The sequence below is a fragment of the Oncorhynchus tshawytscha genome, linkage group LG02, assembly GCF_018296145.1.
Source record: "Oncorhynchus tshawytscha isolate Ot180627B linkage group LG02, Otsh_v2.0, whole genome shotgun sequence".
NCBI lineage: Eukaryota > Metazoa > Chordata > Actinopteri > Salmoniformes > Salmonidae > Oncorhynchus > Oncorhynchus tshawytscha.
The window spans coordinates 38,312,047-38,332,990 of record NC_056430.1 but is presented as its reverse complement, the minus strand read 5'-3'; the positions used below and the strand labels follow the sequence as shown (position 1 = coordinate 38,332,990).

At 44.9% G+C, this 20,944-nt stretch overlaps 1 protein-coding gene across 1 annotated transcript in view; it reads left to right on the top strand.

Annotated features, from left to right (window-relative positions):
• The window catches only part of LOC112216161 (advillin), a 35,858-nt gene continuing 14,914 nt past the window's right edge, over positions 1–20,944 (top strand). Inside the window, exons 1-16 of the mRNA XM_024375946.2 lie at positions 1–341; positions 788–905; positions 996–1,070; positions 1,338–1,534; positions 1,930–2,038; positions 2,152–2,262; positions 5,731–5,936; positions 7,736–7,814; positions 7,931–8,029; positions 8,162–8,315; positions 18,672–18,772; positions 18,890–19,027; positions 19,157–19,315; positions 19,976–20,155; positions 20,352–20,503; positions 20,725–20,869. Of these exons, the coding sequence (XP_024231714.1) occupies positions 846–905; positions 996–1,070; positions 1,338–1,534; positions 1,930–2,038; positions 2,152–2,262; positions 5,731–5,936; positions 7,736–7,814; positions 7,931–8,029; positions 8,162–8,315; positions 18,672–18,772; positions 18,890–19,027; positions 19,157–19,315; positions 19,976–20,155; positions 20,352–20,503; positions 20,725–20,869 (1,965 nt within the window). The 5' untranslated portion in view covers positions 1–341; positions 788–845. The remainder of the gene's footprint in view (positions 342–787; positions 906–995; positions 1,071–1,337; positions 1,535–1,929; positions 2,039–2,151; positions 2,263–5,730; positions 5,937–7,735; positions 7,815–7,930; positions 8,030–8,161; positions 8,316–18,671; positions 18,773–18,889; positions 19,028–19,156; positions 19,316–19,975; positions 20,156–20,351; positions 20,504–20,724; positions 20,870–20,944) is intronic.

The following is a 20,944-nucleotide window of genomic DNA, read 5'->3' as shown; positions in this document are numbered from 1 at the left end:
AATAGGAGTCGTGTCTGCTTTATCCTCATTTGCCTGCTGGTTTGTGTATCTTTCCCTTTCTCTAATCAGCGATTGGACGGAGCGATAGGAGGTCCTGGAACATGCAAACTCAGGCAAATCTCTCAGGGGACGAGGGCCAGGAGGAGGAAGAGGAGAAGGATGCTTTGATACCCCAGTGACAGCCCTAAATCGTCTGGTTCTCTCCTGAGGGTTGTACTGCTGTGTCCAACCTTGAGTCAACGGAAGAACCATCCAGACACACACAGAGACACTTACTCCTACAAGCAAGCAACTCTCTAGCTGGACACGCTTGTCTTCTGTCTCCGCAGCCGCAACTCAAGGTACTGTTTGACTTGATCATATCTGCCCTCTGTGATTTCAGACAGTGGCTCACTGAGTTTCATGATGTGATTTGAAAGGAGAGAGTTAGGATGTTTTGTGGCTGGATCGATGGAGTTAATGGTCAGAGGGCTGAGGAAAACACATCTCTGACTATCAGAACAGTAAAATACAGTATGTCGTGAACTTTGTGATATTGACTGAATCAAACGTATAGTAGTGGGTGTCAACAGCAATGCAGTGCTTTTGAATGCTTCTTTCTCTTCTTCCGACAACACGCTGTCTGACCGGTTTATGATGTAAATACATTAGTCCTGCAGTAAACCTCCAGTAATCCTGGAATGGATATTGAAGTCCTTTTAATATCCATCTCAATAACCTCCGGGTTTTAGATAATGTAATTTGTTTAAGTGGTTAACAAATGACTCCTTCCTGGGTCCAAAACCAGGAGGTGGGCCAAGGAACTCTTTCCAACATCAGATTGAGATTGCCTGAATCTGAGAAACATGGAGTACACATTCCGTGCAGTAACCCACAATCCTGGGATTATAATCTGGCGAATCGAGGTAAAGAGGCTGTCAGTCAGTATATTATTTAAAATTGATCAGGGTGTGTATTCACAGTCAGTGGTGAAAACGATTTCTTTGTCCTCCCAGAAAATGGAACTGGTGCAAGTCCCTGAAAAATCCCTTGGCAATTTCTACGAGGGTGACTGCTACATCCTACTCTCTGTGAGTCCAGGGGCCATGATACTTATCAGGGGTGTCATGTCAGCACATTCATTTGTTGAATTAGGGAGTTATGACTTAGCTAAATGCCCTGGAGTGAATCAGTGTGTTTGCACTATAGATTATGTTTGCTTTGGAGTCTGTGCTACATGATTATCAATGCTCTATGTGATGTTTCCTCTTTCCATCTCTGTCTTTTTGTCTGTCTGCCTCTCCCTCCATGCTTTTTGTCTCCCCCCCAATCTCTCTATCTCCCCCTGTCTGTCTCAGACCCAGAAAGTGGGCAGCTCTCTGATCTATGACATCCACTACTGGATCGGCTCCCAGTCCAGTCAGGATGAACAGGGTGCGGCCGCCGTCTACACCATCCAGCTGGATGAGTTCCTGGGATCAGGGCCTGTCCAGCACCGTGAGGTCCAGAACTATGAGTCTGATGCCTTCCGAGGATACTTCAAACAAGGGGTCATGTAGGTCTATTTGCAGAGCAGCCAGGGAGCCACATTAACCTTATAGGAGAGAGCAATCTCATCATTACACTCTGTTCAGTATTCTCATTCTGATCTTATTTTGAAGCACTAAGGGTAATTCTTCTGTGGGTGTAGTTTGGGGAAATGAGCGTAGTTATCAATGGTGATTAGTGTGCAATCTCAAACACATTTTATTTTAGAGCAAATGCTCTATTTCTTGAACGGCATTGTTGGTTAAGGGCTTGTAACTAAGCATTTCATGATGAGGCCTGCACCTGTTGTATTTGGTGCATGTGACAAATAAAATTTGATATGATATATATAAAAAAGACCATGCACTGTAATAAAAGCAAGAGATTGATTGTTTTGCCTACTTACCTCTCCGCCCCTTACAGCTATAAGAAGGGTGGGGTGGCGTCAGGAATGAGACACACAGAGACTAACAGTTATGACATCCAGAGACTGCTCCATGTGAAAGGGAAGAAAAGGATAAGCGCCATGGAGGTGAGAAACACATACAGGGGGAAGTCATTCTGTGGAACACAACAGGAGGTGCCTCTGATAATGCCTGAAATTTTACTTGTAATATATCTTGCACAATTTCCTGCATACTGTAGGTAGAGATGAGCTGGGAAAGCTTCAATCTTGGGGATGTCTTTCTGTTGGACTCTGGTAAGACCATCATTCAGTGGAATGGACCAGAGAGCAACAGACAGGAGAGGCTCAAGGTACGGTAATGATCTGTGCAAATGCTGTTCTCAAGGAGTGCACCAACAGTAAAGGCAACCCACACTAGTTGAATCAATGTTGTTTCAACGTCATTTGTCAACCTATTGTGATGTGGAATCTACGTGGGAAACACATTTGTATTTTGAAAAAGTCATCAGTGAAAAGTCATCCATTTTCATCTCATTTCAATCAGCGCTGTAAACATTGAAATTAGAATAAAACCTTTACATAAATACAATGACTTAACCTGACTAACAGGTTGTTACATCAATCTAGTTTTAACATAATCATTAGAACTATGTATATGTTGAAATTGCATAGAAAAATTAAACAATACGTCATATAACATCATTACACCACTACATACAGTATAATACCACCATGCAACAATATTACAATGTACTGTACAGGTGCGTAGTGTGAGTGCTAGCGTGTGTGTTTACGCATGTGTGCCTGTGTGTGTGTCTCTCTTCACAGTCTGTGGCGTTGTTCCATAAGGTGTCGTTTTACCAGTTTTTAGAAAATCAGCTTTACTGCTTGCATGAGTTACTTGACATATAATAGAATTCCATGTAGTCATGGCTCTGTGTAGCACTGTGAGTTTCATGGAGTTTGTTCTGGACTTGGGGACTGTGAAGAGACCCCTGGTGGCATGTTTTGTGGGGTATGCATGGGTGTCTGAGCTGTGTGCTAGTCGTTTGAACAGACAAGTAGTGATGCAGTCAATCGCTCCTCTACTTTGAGCCATGAGAGATTGTCATTGATGTCAGCTCTGTGTGTATATTTAAGGGCCAGCCGTACTGCTCTGTTCTGGGCCAACTGTAATTTGCCTATGTCCCTCTTTGTCGCATTTGACCATATGACTGGGCAGTAGTCCAGGTGCGACAAAACTAGGGCTTGTAGGACTTGTTTTGTTGATAGCAATGTCAAGAAAGCAGAGTAGTGCTTTATTATGGAAAGACCTCTCTCCCCATAGTAGCTACCATTGCATCAATATGCTTTGACCATGACAGTTTACAATCCAGGCTTACACCAAGCAATTTAGTCTCCTCAACTTGCTCAATTTCCACATTATTCCTTACAAGATTTAGTTGAGGTTTAGGGTTTAGTGAATGGTTTGTCCCAAATACAATGCTTTTAGTTTTTGAAATGTTTAGTGCTAGCTTATTACTTGCCACCCATTCTAAAACTGACTGCAGTTCTTTGTTAAGTGTGGCAGTGATTTCACGAGCTGTGGTAGTTAACGCGTATAATGTTTAGTATTCAGCATACATCGACACACAGGCCTTACTCAGTGCCGGTGTCAGGTCATTAGTAATGGGCCTTTCCAGAGTTAGCCATCCCTGAAACCGGGTATGGTAACTCACATGTCCAAAGTTTAGTAAAGATGTTAGGTTTAGTGGGACTTTATGTAAAAGGGCATTATAAATTAAATAGCAATATACAGTGCATTCGGAAAGTATTCAAACCCCTTGACTTTTTCCACATTTTGTTACGTTACAACCTTATTCTTAGACATTTAATCAATGTTTTCCTCATCAGTCTACACACAATGACAAAGCGAAACCAGGTTTTTAGAATTTCTTGCAAATGTATATAAAAAAACGAAACTGAAATTCTTTATTTACATAAGTATTCAGACCCTTTGCTATGAGACACAAAATTGAGCTCAGGTGCATCCTGTGTCCATTGAACATCCTGAGATGTTTCTACAACTTGATTGGAGTTCACCTGTGGTAAATTCAATTGATTGGACATGATTTGGAAAGACACACACGTCTACAGTATATAAGGTCCCACAGTTGACAGTGCATGTCAGAGCAAAAACCAAGCCATGAGGTAGAAGTAATAGTCGTAGAGCTCTGAGATAGGATTGTGTTGAGGCACAGATCTGGGGAATGGTACCAAAAAATGTCTGCAGCATTGAAGGTGCCCAAGAACACAGTGGCCTCCATCATTCTTAAATGGAAGAAGTTTGAAACAACCAAGACTCTTCCTAGAGCTGGCCACCGGGCCAAACTGAGCAATTGGTCAGGGAGGAGACTAAGAACCCGATGGTCACTCTGACAGAGCTCCAGACTTCCTCTGTGGAGATGGGAGAACCTTCCAGAAGGCCAATCATCTCTAAAGCAATCCACCAATCAGACATTTACGGTAGAGTGGCCAGACGGAAGCGACTTCTCAGTAAAAGGCATGACAGCCTGCTTGGAGTATGCCAAAAGGCACCTAAAGGACTCCGAACATGAGAAACAAGATTCACCGGTCTGATGAAACCAAGATTGAAACTCTTTAGCCTGAATGCCAAGCGTCACGTCTGGAGGAAACCTGGCACCGTTCCTACAGTTAAGCATGGTGGTGGCAGCATCATGCTGTGGGGATGTTTTTCAGCGCAGGGACTGGGAGTTTAGTCAGGATCGAGAGAAAGATGAACTGAGCAAAGTACAGAGAGATCCTTGATGAGAACCTGTTCCAGAGCGCTCAGGACCTCAGACTGGGGTGAAGATTCACCTTCCAACAGGACACCGACTCTAAGCACACAGCCAAGACAACACAGGAGTGGCTTCGAGACAAGTCTCGGAATATCCTTGAGTGGCCCAGCCAGAGCCCGGACTTGAACCTGATCGAACATCTCTGGAAAGACCTGAAAATAGCTGTGCAGCGACGTTCCCCATCTGACAGAGCTTGAGGATCTGCAGAGAAGAATGGGAGAAACTCGCAAGTACAGGGGTGCCAAGCTTGTAGCGTCATACCTAAGAAGACTTGAGGCCTTAAACGCTGCCAAACGTGCTTCAACAAAGTACTGAGTAAAGGGTCTGAATACTTAAGTAAATGTGATATATTTAATACATTTGCAGAAATGTCTAAATACATTGTCATTATTGGGTACTGTGTGTAGAGTGATGAGGGTGAAAAACAATTTCATCCATTTTAGAATAAGGCTATAATGTAACAGAATGTGGAAAAGGTCAAGGAGTCTGAATACTTAACGAATGCACTGTAGTTCTGATGATTATGTTGAAATTAAATTGATGTAACAACCTGTTAGTCAGGTTAAGTCATTGTATTTAAGTTTTAAAGTTTTACCCTGATTGAAATGTTTACAATGCTGGTTGAAATGATGTGAAAACAGTACTGGTTGATGACTTTTTGCAAATCCAATTGAGTTTTCCACGTAGATTCCACTTCATAATAGGTTGACAAATGATGTTGAAACAAGGTTGATTCAATCAGTGTGTGCCCAATGAGAATGTAATCTTATTGCACCTACCATCCTACTAGTGACACAAGGAAGCTAATTCCACATTGGTAGCTCAATAAATCAAGAGTAGTTGAAGGGAAATCCACTTCACTCCCCTAAAGATTGGCTGAAGAGACCCCTAGTAGAAACACATTAGAATTAACGTTTTAGAATCACAGAAAATCAATCCATGTCACGCACCTCTAACTTTACATGCAATGACTCTTAGGGCATGCTGTTGGCTAAAGACATTCGGGACCGGGAGCGAGGGGGTCGGGCGGAGATAGGAGTGATAGAAGGGGACACAGAGGGGAACTCCTCTAAACTGATGGAGATCCTTATTAGCATCCTGGGGCAACGGACCTCCAAGCTTCTCAATGGAATGCCTGATGAAACAGCGGACCAACAACAGAAAGCTCAGCTTACTCTGTACCAGTGAGTGACTGAGGGCCATGTCCAGATGTCCTGTCTTTTTGCCTGTTTGAATTGTTTCAGGCATTTATTGCAAAGAAAGTGAAACTTAACAAAGTTTTATACTCTTTCTAAACAATACTTAGCCTAGTCCCAGATGTGTTTGTGCTCACGTCAATTCCATTGCTAATTTTCAAGCCAAACCATGTTTGCATGATGGGACGCAGGCTAAATCATACTTACTCATTAGTAAATACAGTGCATTCGGAAAGTATTCAGACCCTTTCTCCACATTTTGTTACATTACATTCTTATTCTCAAATGAATTTAATATTTTTTTTTCCTCATCAGTCTACACACAAAACCCCATAATGACAAAGCAAAAACAGGTTTTCAGAAATATTTGCAAATGTATAAATAATTAAAAACAGAAATACCTTATTTGCATAAGTATTCAGACCCTTTTATATGAGACTCAGGTGCATCCTGTTTCCATTAATCATCCTTTAGATGTTTCTACAACTTGATTGGAGTCCACCTGTGGTAAATGCAATTGATTTGACATGATTTGGAAAGGCACACACCTGTCTGCATAAAGTCCCACAGTTGACAGTGTATGTCAGAGCAAAAACCAAGCCATGAAGTCAAAAGAATTGTCCGTAGAGCTCCGAGACTGGATCTGGGGAAGAGTACCAAAAATGTCTGTGGCATTGAAGGTCCCCAAAAACACAGTGGCCTCCATCGTTCTTAATTGGAAGAAGTTTGGAACAACCCAGACTCTTTCTAGAGCTGGCCGCCCGGCCAAACTGAGCAATCATGGGCGAAGGGCCTTGGTCAGGGAGGTGACCAAGAACCCGATGGTCACTCTGACAGAGCTCCAGAGTTCCTCTTTGAAGATGGGAGAATCTTCCAGAAGGACGTCCAACTCTGCAACACTCCACCAATCAGGCCGTTATGGTAGAGTGGCCAGACGGAAGCCACTCCTCGGTAAAAGGCATATGACAGCCCACTTGGAGTTTGCCAAAAGGCATCTAAAGGACTCTAAGACCATGAGAAACAAGATTATCTGGTCTGATGAAACCAAGATTGAACTCTTTGGCCTGAGCGTCATGTCTGGAGGAAACCTGGCCATGCCTACGGTGAGGCATGGTGGTGGGAGTATCATGCTGTGGGGATGTTTTTCAGCGGCAGGGAATGGGAGACTAGTCAGGATCGAGGGAAAGATTAACTGAGCAAAGTATAGCGAGAGCCTTGATGAAAACCTACTCCAGTGCTCAGGACCTCAGACTGGGGCGAAGGTTCACCTTCCAACAGAACAACGTCCCTAAGCACACAATGCAGGAGTGGCTTCGGAAGAAGTCTCTGAATGCCCTTGAGTGGCCCAGCCAGAGCCCGGACTTGAACCTGATCGAACATCTCTGGAGAGACCTGAAAATAGCTATGCAGAGAAGCTCCCCTTCCAACCTGACCGAGCTTGAGAGGATCTGCAGAGAAGAATTGGAGAAACTCCCCAAATACAGGTGTGCCAAGCTATAGTGTCATGCCCAAGAAGACTTGAGGCTGTAATCTCTGCCAAAGGTGCTTCAACAAAGTACTGAGTAAAGGGTATGAATACTAATATAAATGTGATATTTCAGTTTATACATTTGCAAAAATGTCCAAAAAACTGTTTTTGTTTTGTCATTATGGGGTATTGTGTGTAGATTGATGAGCGAAAAAACGATTTAATCAATTTTAGAATAAGGCTGTATTGTAACAAAATGTGGAAAAAATCAAGGAGTATGAATAGTTTCCAAATGCACTGTATGTCTTTTCCCCAACAGTGTGTCTAATGCTGAGGGCCAGATGAAAGTCACAGAAGTTGCCACCAGGCCACTGGTTCAGGACCTGTTAAATCATGATGTGAGTCTGCAGAGCAGCAAACTGTACAAGTCGGACATAATTTGATCTCGGCATTATAAAGAGTAATTGGCTCCCAAACTATACATATTACCTCATGTGACTTCATCTTTCTCCAGGACTGTTACTTCCTAGACCAGGGAGGGGTGAAGATCTTTGTGTGGAAGGGGAAGCGAGCCAACAAGGCCGAGAGACAGGCTGCCTTTTCCAGAGCTTTGGTGGGTACAAGAAATCACACATACTGTACATACTGTAACAAAAAATAAGCCATAGTTGAGTTTTGTGTGTCAAATACCAGTTGCAGTATCTGATGGGAAGACTCTGAAACTGTCTCCTGCCTCTGTGCACAGGAGTTCATTAAGCTGAAGAACTACTCCACCACCACCAACGTGGAGACAGTGAATGACGGGGCCGAGTCGGCCCTCTTTAAGCAGCTGTTCCAGAGCTGGAGTGTGAAGGACCAGACTGTAGGCCTGGGAAAGACACACAATGTGGGGAGAGTGGGTATGTGTTTCTATGTTAGCTAACAGAAGCAAATCAATCACTAGAAAAACTCTAAATGGTTCTACCTAGAACCCATTATAAGGGTTCTTCCTACTACCCTCTATAAATCGTTCTGCCAATAACCCTTTTATTATCTAAAGGTTTTTCCTAGAACCCTCTTTGAGCGGTTCTTATGAGAACCCCTTCATCTTTAAAATGTTCTTCTTAGAACCTTCTATGAGGAGCATTTCCACCAGCCTTTACAATTAAACACTTAATGACAATATATTACATCCCACTGGGCACAAACTGGTTGAATCAACATTGTTTCAACCTAATTTGTCAACTTATTGTCACGTGGAATCTACATGGAAAATGCATTTGATAAAAAAGGGTGAACCATGGAATTGTCGCCATTGAAACCAATTTTCAACATATACAAACCTTGTATAAAGTATGCTGAATTTGTACCTTTGAAACAACTTCAGATCTTCAACTATGAAATAACGTATGTGGCCTCCACAATCTCCCAACCTCAACCCAATTGAGATGGTTTGGGATGAGTTTGACTGCATAGTGAAGGAAAAGCAGCCAACAAGTGCTCAGCATATGTGGGAATTCCTTCAAGACTGTTGGAAAAGCATTCCAGGTGAAGCTGCTTGAGAGAACGCCAAGAGTGTGCAAAGCTGTCATCAAGGCAAAGGGTGGCTTTGAAGAATCTCAAATGTAAAATACATTTTTATTTGTTAAACACTTTTTTGGTTACTACATGATTCCACAATAGAACTGGTTAGGCTGTTTTCATGTTATCCATAGGTAAACAAATCATCGGCCAGAGCGTCAAGTGTGCGCTCTGAACTCTCCGAGAGCAAACGAGATGAGTGGGGCTAAAGCTTAAGAGGGTGTAAATGATGCTGAATGTGTGTAGACAAAGAAGAGCTCTTCACTAGATACCAAAACATTCAAAGGCCATTTTCTCAAAAGTGAGTTTAAAAGTTTATCAACATTCAAAGCATAATTACTTTCCCATTGTTCCTTAAAAATGCAGTTTATGATAAACCATTTTGTAGCTCTGAGTCTCTACTTTTCTCCAATGTAAAAAACACAATTTCAAATTTTGCTACATAAGACCGAATCCAGGTGGTGAGTCACATATGTGTTATTTCATAGTTTTGAAGTCTTCACTATTATTCTACAATGTAGGAAAGTAAAAATAAAGAAAAACCCTTGAATGAGTAGGTGTGTCCAAACTTTTGACTGGTACTGTATATGCCTAGGGTTTCAAACTTTGGTTGATTAAAGTTTGGTAATCTTCAAGTTAATCATTAGTATGTTGGATTCACATCTCCATCTCAACCAAGAATCAAAGTTAAAGAATAGGACTAAATCGAATCAAACTTAAAATGCACTTTAAAAAAGTTTGATTTGATTTAGTCCTATTCTCAAACTTTGATTATTGGTTGAGATATAGCCATGAATCCAACACACCAATGATTAATTTGCCATGTCAACCTGTAACGCGGACACGGAGCCATGAAGTAAGTGCAGTTGGTGAGTTTAATAACAAAGAAAATGAAGACATACAAAACTGGAAAAGCGTACTGGGAATGAAAACCAAAACAATTACTGCCTGGAGTCTGAGGCTATTGAGGACTAAATAAAGGTGGAGTAATCAAGATACTGATGAAGTCCAGGAGTGCATAACTATGGGGAGCAGGTGTGCGTAATGTGGGTTGCAAGGACCAGTGGTCAGCAGACCGGCGACATCGAGTGCCGGAGTGGGAGTAAGCATGACGCACAGCTCCAGCCGCAGGACGACGCCATCCAGGGGGACCACCCCAAGAGCGAGGAGCGTGCTGGTCCGGAGGTGGAAATCCCGGATGATGTTGGGATCCAGGATGTCGTCCACCGGGACCCAACAGCGCTCCTCTGGGCCATACCCATCCCAGTCAACCAGGTACTGGAGCTGACCCCCACAACGTTGGGAGTCCAGGAGGGATCTGAAGGCATAGGCAGGGCTCCAATCGATGTCCAGGGGAGGCGGAGGGGTGTCGCAGGGGAAGGAACCAGCCAGGGGACCAGGATCCACCGGCCTGAGGAGGGAAACATGAAAACAGGGTGAGATCCGGTAGTTAGTGGGGGAGCTGTAATCTATAGGTTAACTCATTGACTGTCCAGAGGACCTTGAACAGCCCCACAAATCAGGAGCTCAGCTTTTTACAGGGCAGGCGGAGTGGGAGGTTCCTGGTGGAGAGCCAGACGCGATCACCAGGATGAAACACGGGAGCCTCACTGTGGTGGCGGTCCACCTACTCCTTCTGGCGGTGGACAACGTGCTGGAGTCTCACGTGGGCATTGTTCCAAACCTCCTCTGCGCGCCTGAACCACTCGTCCACAGCAGGAGCTTCGGTCTGCCTTGGTGTCCAAGGAGCCAGGGCTGGCTGATTTCCCAGGACACACTGGAAGGGGTCAGTCCGGTGGAGGAGTGATGCAGTGAATTCTGGGCGTAATCTGCCCAGAGAAGAAACCAGGACCACTCCCCCTGCTGGTCCTGGCAGTGACTCCTAAGGAACTTCCCCAGCTCCGGGGTCATCCTCTTCACCTGCCCATTGGACTGAGGCCTGTTCCCGAAAGTGAGGCTGACCATGAACCCAGCTTCTCCATGAAGGCTTTCCATACCCGTGACGTGAATTGGGGGCCACGGTCGGAGACGATGTCCTCCATAGGCTATAGTGTCGGAAGACCTGCTGCGACAGTGCCTCAGCGACCTGGAGAGCGGTATGAGGACTAGAGAGAGGGATAAATCGGCACGATTTAGAGAATCTGTATACAATAACCATAATCATAGTGAAATCATCTGAAGAGGGGATATCAGTGATGAAATCAAAGGACAGATGAGATCAACCAAGGCGGCTGAGGCACTGAAAGGCAAGGAGTTTCCCTGCTGGAGCGTGCTGGGCAGATTTGGTTTGGGAAAATATGGAGCAGGAGTTGCGTAGCGGGCAACGTCCTGTGCCAAAATGGGCCATCAGTACTTAGTGGAGATGAATCGAATGGTGCAGGTGATACCTGGGTGTCCAGCGGCAAGGGATGTGTGCGCCCTGGTCAATAGTAGCAGGCGCTGGTTCCCTCTCCAGAGCCTGGCAGATGTCCACGTCTATGTCCCAATGTATGGGGGCAACGATTCGGGAGGGCGGAATGATGGGCGCACTCTGGACAGGAACCTGTCCCGAATCGTGGAGACGGAACAGGGCATCGGCTTTGGTGGTACTTCAGGTTCCGATGGTCTTTGAGGATGAGAAATGGGTCCTTGGCGCCCTCCAGCCAGTGTTTCCACTCCTCTAGTGCCAGCTTCACCGCCAGGAGCTCCCAGTCGCCGACGTCATAGTTCCTCTCTGCAGGAGACAGTTTTGTTTTAGTAGTACGCACTCTTGTAGTAGTAACATTTTTGTGGGTTACCTAGGCGTTGTGACTGGACAGCCCACACACCCACGTCAACTCCACCACGAAGGGCAGCGTAGGATTTGGCTGTTTCAGAATCGGGGCGGAGGTGAAATTCCCCATCAGTAGGTGGAAGGCCTCATCGGCTGCAGGACTCCACACCAACTTACGGGGGCCACACTTGAGGAGAGAGTTGAGAGGAGAGGCGATGGAGCTGAGGTTCTTAATGAAGCGGCAGTAGTCCATTGTAGTCCCTTTATGGTGGTTGGGACTGGCCATTACCTGACTGCCTCAAACTTCCTTTCATCCATAACCATTCCCTGCGGGCTGATCCGGTATCCCAAGAATGAGACAGCAGCCTGATGGAACCGGCACTTCTCCGCTTTGATGTACAGATGGTTCTCCAGGAGGTCGTCCCAGAACACCTCATTCACGAATGCCTGGAACAACGATGGAGAATTGGCTAATCCATAAGGCATCACCAAGTACTTGTAGTGCCCAGACATCATGCTAAAGGCTGTTTTTCATTCATGCCCCATCCGGATGCAGATCAGATTGTAGGCACTCCGCAGGTCCCGTTTAGTAAGAAAACGGGCCCCGCGGAACTGTTTGGGGGTGGATGAAACGCTGTCGGAGAGTCTCCTGGATGTATTCCTCCATAGCCTTGGTTTCAGCCATTGACAGGAGGTGGAGGCGGCTGCGCAGAGGCACAGTATCTGCTAGCAGGTTAATGGCACAGTCCCAGGGACGACTCGGAAAGAGACAGGTGGTGCTGGTCCTGGAGATCCCGATAAGCCTCTGGGATGTTGACCTGGAACCACAGGACTCTCAACTGACGTGGAACCACAGGGTAAGGGAAGCAGGTATTCCGACATCTGGGTGTCTAGATCTCCATCCTCGACCAGGAGATGGTGGGGTCGTGAAGTTGAAGCCACAGAGACCGAGGATGACTTTGTGTTCGGGTGCCTCAATGATGACGAAGGGAAGGCTTTTGTGGTGCAGGGGTCCCCTCGGTAATGCTGAGTGGTGTTGTGATGTGTGTGATTGTCCCGGATTCAAGTGGTCGACTATCCAGTGCTTGAACTGAAAAATGAGAGGAGAGTAGGTATGAGGTGATGTTCAGGGAGGAGGCAAGGGCCTTGTCAATGAAATTCCCCGTGGCACCAGAGTTCGCTAGAACAATACATGAGGGACAGCCAGCCAGTGAAATTGAAACCAGAAAGCGTTTGGTGGTAAGTGATGATGATGGAATACTCACGCCTACCCGGGGAGACGGTTGATCACCGGGCTGTTCCCCTGCCCTCGTGGATCCCTGGTTGGGACGCACCGCACACTGTTGAAGCTGGTGCCCCTCCTGACCGCAATAGGGACAGTGCCCCAGCTCTGCCGCCGGCAGGTTTGTAGACCCTACCTCCATGGGTTCAGGCTCTGTCTCAGGACGGCCAAAAGAGGAGGGCGAGAGGCAATGTGGGTCCCCACGCTCGCGAAGAAGATTGTCCAGATGGACGGCCATCGCGGTGAGTGCGTCCAAGGAGTGGTTGTCATTTCGACACGCCAGCTCCATCTGGAGCTCTTTGCACAGTCTTCTTCTGAATAGGATGCGGAGCGCCGGCTCATTCAATCCACTGGAGGCTGCCATGGTCCGGAAGGTGAGGGCGTACTCCGCAGCGGTTTAGGCACCCTCCTGAAGTTGGAGTAGTCGCTCACCTCCCTGTCCGCCCTCCGGTGGATGATCGATGACCACCCTGAACAGAGCCATGAACCTCTCATTGGAACCCAGATCCTCCTCTTCTCTCTCCCAGACGTCCGTGGCCCACTCCAACGCCCGTCCGGTCAGCAGGGAAATTACATGGCAACCTCAAACCTCTCAGTGGTCTCCCGTCTGATGGAAGAAATAGAGGGATCACTGGAGTAGAAAGCCACAGCATTTAGATGGAGTCCCGTCATATTTGTCCAGGAGGACAACCGGGTATCGCAGACCTGGGCGGACTGCTGGATAGGCTGGGGACTGGCTAGTTGTAGATGATGCCCCTCGGGTGATGTCAAGGTGTTGGAGAACGCAGAGGACCTCATTCATAGCCGTACCCAGTTGCACCAGTTGGTTGTGGTGTTGCCGGATTAGGTGTGCCTGTTCAACGACATTCTGGGAGATGTTTGGATTTTCTGCTGCTTCCGTCGATCACTGGAGCGGGACAACGGGAGTAGGCTTGACACAGCCAAACACAATTCAATATTACTTTTGTAATACAGTAAATAGCCTAAAGTTTAGGCTATCTCAAACTAACGTAACAAATCAAATCAAATCAAATGTATTTATATAGCCCTTCGTACATCAGCTGATATCTCAAAGTGCTGTACAGAAACCCAGCCTAAAACCCCAAACAGCAAGCAATGCAGGTGTAGAAGCACGGTGGCTAGGAAAAACTCCCTAGAAAGGCCAAAACCTAGGAAGAAACTTAGAGAGGAACCAGGCTATGTGGGGTGGCCAGTCCTCTTCTGGCTGTGCCGGGTGGAGATTATAACAGAACATGGCCAAGATGTTCAAATGTTCATAAATGACCAGCATGGTCGAATAATAATAAGGCAGAACAGTTGAAACTGGAGCAGCAGCACGGCCAGGTGGACTGGGGACAGCAAGGAGTCATCATGTCAGGTAGTCCTGGGGCATGGTCCTAGGGCTCAGGTCAGTTGAAACTGGAGCAGCAGCACGGCCAGGTGGACTGGGGACAGCAAGGAGTCATCATGTCAGGTAGTCCTGGGGCATGGTCCTAGGGCTCAGGTCCTCCGAGAGAGAGAAAGAAAGAGAGAAGGAGAGAATTAGAGAACGCACACTTAGATTCACACAGGACACCGAATAGGACAGGAGAAGTACTCCAGATATAACAAACTGACCCTAGCCCCCGACACATAAACTACTGCAGCATAAATACTGGAGGCTGAGACAGGAGGGGTCAGGAGACACTGTGGCCCCATCCGAGGACACCCCCGGACAGGGCCAAACAGGAAGGATATAACCCCACCCACTTTGCCAAAGCACAGCCCCCACGCCACTAGAGGGATATCTTCAACCACCAACTTACCATCCTGAGACAAGGCTGAGTATAGCCCACAAAGATCTCCGCCATGGCACAACCCAAGGGGGGGTGACGCACCCCTTCCAGGGACGGCATGAGAGAGCCCCAGTAAGCCAGTGACTCAGCCACTGTAATAGGGTTAGAGGCAGAGAATCCCAGTGGAAAGAGGGGAACCGGCCAGGCAGAGACAGCAAGGGCGGTTCGTTGCTCCAGAGCCTTTCCGTTCACCTTCCCACTCCTGGGCCAGACTACACTCAATCATATGACCCACTGAAGAGATAAGTCTTCAGTAAAGACTTAAAGGTTGAGACCGAGTTTGCGTCTCTGACATGGGTAGGCAGACCGTTCCATAAAAATGGAGCTCTATAGGAGAACGCCCTGCCTCCAGCTGTTTGCTTAGAAATTCTAGGGACAATTAGGAGGCCTGCGTCTTGTGACCGTAGCGTACGTGTAGGTATGTACGGCAGGACCAAATCAGAGAGATAGGTAGGAGCAAGCCCATGTAATGCTTTGTAGGTTAGCAGTAAAACCTTGAAATCAGCCCTTGCTTTGACAGGAAGCCAGTGTAGAGAGGCTAGCACTGGAGTAATATGATCAAATTTTTTGGTTCTAGTCAGGATTCTAGCAGCTGTATTTAGCACCAACTGAAGTTTATTTAGTGCTTTATCCGGGTAGCCGGAAAGTAGAGCATTGCAGTAGTCTAACCTAGAAGTGACAAAAGCATGGATTAATTTTTCTGCATAATTTTTGGACAGAAAGTTTCAGATTTTTGCAATGTTACGTAGATGGGGGGAAAAAGCTGTCCTTGAAATGGTCTTGATATGTTCTTCAAAAGAGAGATCAGGGTCCAGAGTAACGCCGAGGTCCTTCACAGTTTTATTTGAGACGACTGTACAATCATAAAGATTAATTGTCAGATTCAACAGAAGATCTCTTTGTTTCTTGGGACCTAGAACAAGCATCTCTGTTTTGTCCGAGTTTAAAAGTAGAAAGTTTGCAGCCATCCACTTCCTTATGTCTGAAACACATGCTTCTAGCAAGGGCAATTTTGGGGCTTCACCATGTTCCATTGAAATGTACAGCTGTGTGTCATCCGCATAGCAGTGAAAGTTAACATTATGTTTTCGAATAACATCCCCAAGAGGTAAAATATATAGTGAAAACAATAGTGGTCCTAAAACGGAACCTTGAGGAACACCGAAATTTACAGTTGATTTGTCAGAGGACAAACCATTCACAGAGACAAACTGATATCTTTCCGACAGATAAGATCTAAACCAGGCCAGAACTTGTCTGTGTAGACCAATTTGGGTTTCCAATCTCTCCAAAAGAATGTGGTGATCGATGGTATCAAAAGCAGCACTAAGGTCTAGGAGCACGAGGACAGATGCAGAGCCTCGGTCCGATGCCATTAAAATGTCATTTACCACCTTCAGAAGTGCCGTCTCAGTGCTATGATGGGGTCTAAAACCAGACTGAAGCATTTCGTATACATTGTTTGTCTTCAGGAAGGCAGTAAGTTGCTGCGCAACAGCCTTTTCTAAAATGTTTGAGAGGAATGGAAGATTCGATATAGGCCGATACTTTTTTATATTTTCTGGGTCAAGGTTTGGCTTTTTCAAGAGAGGCTTTATTACTGCCACTTTTAGTGAGTTTGGTACACATCCGGTGGATAGAGAGCCGTTTATTATGTTCAACATAGGAGGGCCAAGCACAGGAAGCAGCTCTTTCAGTAGTTTAGTTGGAATAGGGTCCAGTATGCAGCTTGAAGGTTTAGAGGCCATGATTATTTTCATCATTGTGTCAAGAGATATAGTACTAAAACACTTGAGTGTCTCTCTTGATCCTAGGTCCTGGGAGAGTTGTGCAGACTCAGGACAACTGAGCTTTGAAGGAATACGCAGATTTAAAGAGGAGTCCGTAATTTGCTTTCTAATAATCATAATCTTTTCCTCAAAGAAGTTCATCAATTTATCACTGCTAAAGTGAAAGTCATCGTCTCTTGGGGAATGCTGCTTTTTAGTTAGCTTTGCGACAGTATCAAAAAGGAATTTCGGATTGTTCTTATTTTCCTCAATTAAGTTAGAAAAATAGGATGATCGAGCAGCTGTAAGGGCTCTTCGGTACTGCACGGTACTGTCTTTCCAAGCTAGTCGGAAGACTTCCAGTTTGGTGTGGCGCCATTTCCGTTCCAATTTTCTGAAAGCTTGCTTCAGAGCTCGGGTATTTTCTGTGTACCAGGGAGCTAGTTTCTTATGAGAAATGTATTTAGTTTTTAGGGGTGCAACTGCATCTAGGGTATTGTGCAAGGTTAAATTGAGTTCCTCAGTTAGGTGGTTAACTGATTTTTGTCCTCTGGCGTCCTTGGGTAGACAGAGGCAATCTGGAAGGACATCAAGGAATCTTTGTGTTGTCTGTGAATTTATAGCACGACTTTTGATGTTCCTTGGTTGGGGTCTGAGCAGATTATTTGTTGCAATTGCAAACGTAATAAAATGTAACATTATTTATTCAACCTTAAAGTAACACATCTATGGCCACATTTTGAGGTTAGCCTAATATAACTATAAATGTATTCTTATGTAATCATAGAAAGCGTGCATGCAAAGGTCAAAGATCTGTGGAGGTCATCAAAATTGCTATAATAATCTTGAATTCATCACCTCACTATGAACTTTTAATGCATTCAGAATGACTGCCAGGGTAGATGAAGCACAGATTGTATAAATATAAATATATGACAATGTACTCCCATTTTAACTGTGTTGTGCTTTTAAAGATGTCAAGATGAAACTAAACCATCTGTTTTTCCAGTAATTGTGAAAACACATTGAATTCAATCAACTTCTGGCTGTCTTTTTAGAGGTTTGCAGAGTAGTTGGACAAAACTTTGAGGGACTAGTTATATAACACAGTGGTTTTAGAAAAATGGATATGGGCAAGTTTACAAATTGGATATTCCAAGTATTTTTGTAATTATCCGCATTCAGAAATCTGAAATTGATAAATAGACTACTTAAAAGATTTTCAGTAATTGGTGCCAGACAAAACACGTATAGTAAATGGATATGGGCAATTTACTGGATATTCCAAGTATTTTTGTAATTATCCGTAATCTGAAAGAAATTACTTTTTGGGTGCCAGCACGCCTCTTTCTCATGTCAGTCAGTCAAGTGAGGTACTATGTGGTCTAAATAACTCAACTGGCTAGTTTGCGTGTTTGTAAAGAGAAAGAGTAGCTGTAGGACCCGCCTGCTCTGATTGGATAGAATGAAGCTGTATTTCTCTGTCCACTCACTTCATAATTTCACACGATCACTTTCACTTCTCTGTTTCAGTCTTTTTCAACTGTAGATGATTAAAGTTTATGCACTGAGGTAAACCTTCATGCTCACAGCACTATTTAAAAGATGAAAAGTACGTTAATTTGGATTCACAAGAGTTTTATTTCAAACGTTCTTGCCTTCCAAAGAATCCTTCTTGCCCTTCCAAAGAATGATCAAAGAACCCTTTCTTCCAACAATGGTTCTTAAGATGAAAAAGGTTCTTGGTAGAACCCTTTGGCTTACAAAGAACCCTTGTCAATCAAAAAACAGGTTCTTCGGTTCTTGGTAGAACCCTTTGGCTTACAAAGAACCCTTGTCAATCAAAAAACAGGTTCTTCAGATGAAAATGGTTTTCAGTAGACCCCTATCCCTCCACAAAGAACCCCTATGGAACCCTTTTTTCCAAGTGTACCTTTCTTCCTTTTTGATGTATGATTGAGATGTGAGTGCTTGGCAAATACTACCTTTAGTATGTAATTCCTCACCTTGTCTTTGTTTTGTGATTCTACACTGTCTTACCTACATATACACCTTAGCCATTGTGACTCAGGAGAAGTTTGATGCCACACGGATGCATGTGATGCCAGAAGTAGCGGCACAGGAGCGTATGGTGGACAATGGCACTGGTCAGGTGGAGGTAAACTCACCAAAACATTAACTCTGATTCATGTCATTTGTTCCAAGGTATCTCGCCGTCATTCTACTCACCATTTGTTACTTGTGGACATTTTAACACTCTCTGTGACACATGCAGGTGTGGCGTATCGAGGACCTGGAGTTGGTCCCAGTGGAACCCCAGTGGCATGGCTTCTTCTATGGAGGAGACTGCTATTTGGTGCTCTACACTTATGAGGTCCACAGCAAGCTAAACTACCTCCTCTACATGTGGCAAGTAAGGGAGCTCCCTGCCATTGTAGAATGCATAAAGTTGAATCCTTTTATTTGTAATAACATGGCAACAAAATGGCATACCTTTAGAGCTAAATGCCTCATCATTTTATAAATAAATATTTTGTTTTAGGGGCGCCATGCCTCTCAGGATGAGATAGCAGCGTCTGCCTTCCAGGCCGTGGCCCTGGATCAAAAGTATGGCAACCAGCCTGTACAAGTGAGGATCACCATGGGCAAGGAACCCAGACACTTTATGGCCATGTTCAAGGGTAAAATGGTTATCTTTGAGGTGAGATAATTTTGTTTTGATTTAATGGTACAATGATAAAATTTAAATACTGTGAAACTGGTTGTCATTATCTGATAGCAATGGATTGTCTTTGGTTCAACCATGATTATAGGTTGATATAGGATTTCTAACCATGAAGTAATTTATTACCACATACTGTACATTTAAATCAAACCTGACTTGCTATCATGTTTTAGGGTAAGACCCAGATGCAGACAGTGTCAAAGTAAAAAAACGTTTATTATTAATACATGGGCATGCAAAAAGACAGGTCAAAGACAGGTCAACGACGTCATTAATCCAGATAGGGTTAAAAAGGTCCAGAATGGCAGTCAGTCTGAGGGTCAGAGCAGCCAGGGGTCAATAATCCAGTGTTCTGTGGCAAGGTACAGAAAGGCAGGCTGGCTCAGGACAGGCAGAAAAGTCAAAACCGGGAAAAAATAGAAAACAGGAACTAGAACAGACATGAGCAAGGGGGAAAACGCTGGTAGGTTTCATAAAACAAAACGAACTGGCAACAGACAAACAGAGAACACAAGTATATATACACTGGGGATAATGGGGAAGATTGGCGACACCTGAAGTGGGGGAAGACAAGCACAAAGACAGGTGAAACAGATCAGGGTGTGACACCTGCTTTCCTCATCTTCTGTTCTACAGGGCGGTACCTCCAGAAAAGGCGTGTCTGACCCAGAGCCACCCGTCAGATTGTTCCAGGTCCGCGGTTCTGACGCCTCCAACACCAAAGCCATCGAGGTGCCTGCCCTGGCAGCCTCGCTCAACTCCAACGATGTCTTTCTGCTGAGGAGCCAGTCAGGGATTCACCTGTGGTGTGGCAAGGTACTGTTGGGAGGGGAATTAGGTATATGAAGTTGTGGATACTACAGATATAGCAGCTTAGAGATACTGTGCGTGTGCCAAATGACCAGGGTCCAATGGTCAAAATAAGTAGGAATAGGTTGCCTTTTGGGACACAGACACGGAGATATAGAGATGGTAAAACATTCTGTCTAATAGTCTCTCTCTGATTGGCCAGGGATCAAGTGGGGATGAGAGGGCCATGGCTAAAGAGGTCAGCTCTGTGATTGGACAGCACTCGACTGCTGAAGAGATCATGGCAGAGGGTCAGGAGCACATTGAATTCTGGAATTTACTTGGAGGGAAGGCCCCTTATGCCAACAACAAGAGGTAATACACAAGTTGCCTTGCCATAATCTGTATTTCAACCAACTATTATCTAATAAAATGTCAATGGGAGCAGCTGTACGAAGTTAGTTAAGTGATTGCGTCCTTAACCATGTCCAATTGATGGATTGTGATTCACTGTGCTAGATATTATGAATTTTAAGTAAACAGTGTGGTGTATGTAAAGTTGTATATGTTCTCTGTATGTGTTTTGTGTGTGAAAGACTACAGCAGGTTGCTCTGGATCATCAGCCGCGTCTCTTTGAATGCTCCAATAAAACTGGTCGTTTCATCGTTACCGAGGTGACCCAGTTCACCCAGGATGACCTCAGCGAGGATGATGTCATGTTGCTAGACACGTGGGACCAGGTACCGTGTGTATTGTTAAAATGTCAGTTTAACAGCCTTCTTCAGTGTGTAGGTCCAAACAATAGACTATAATAC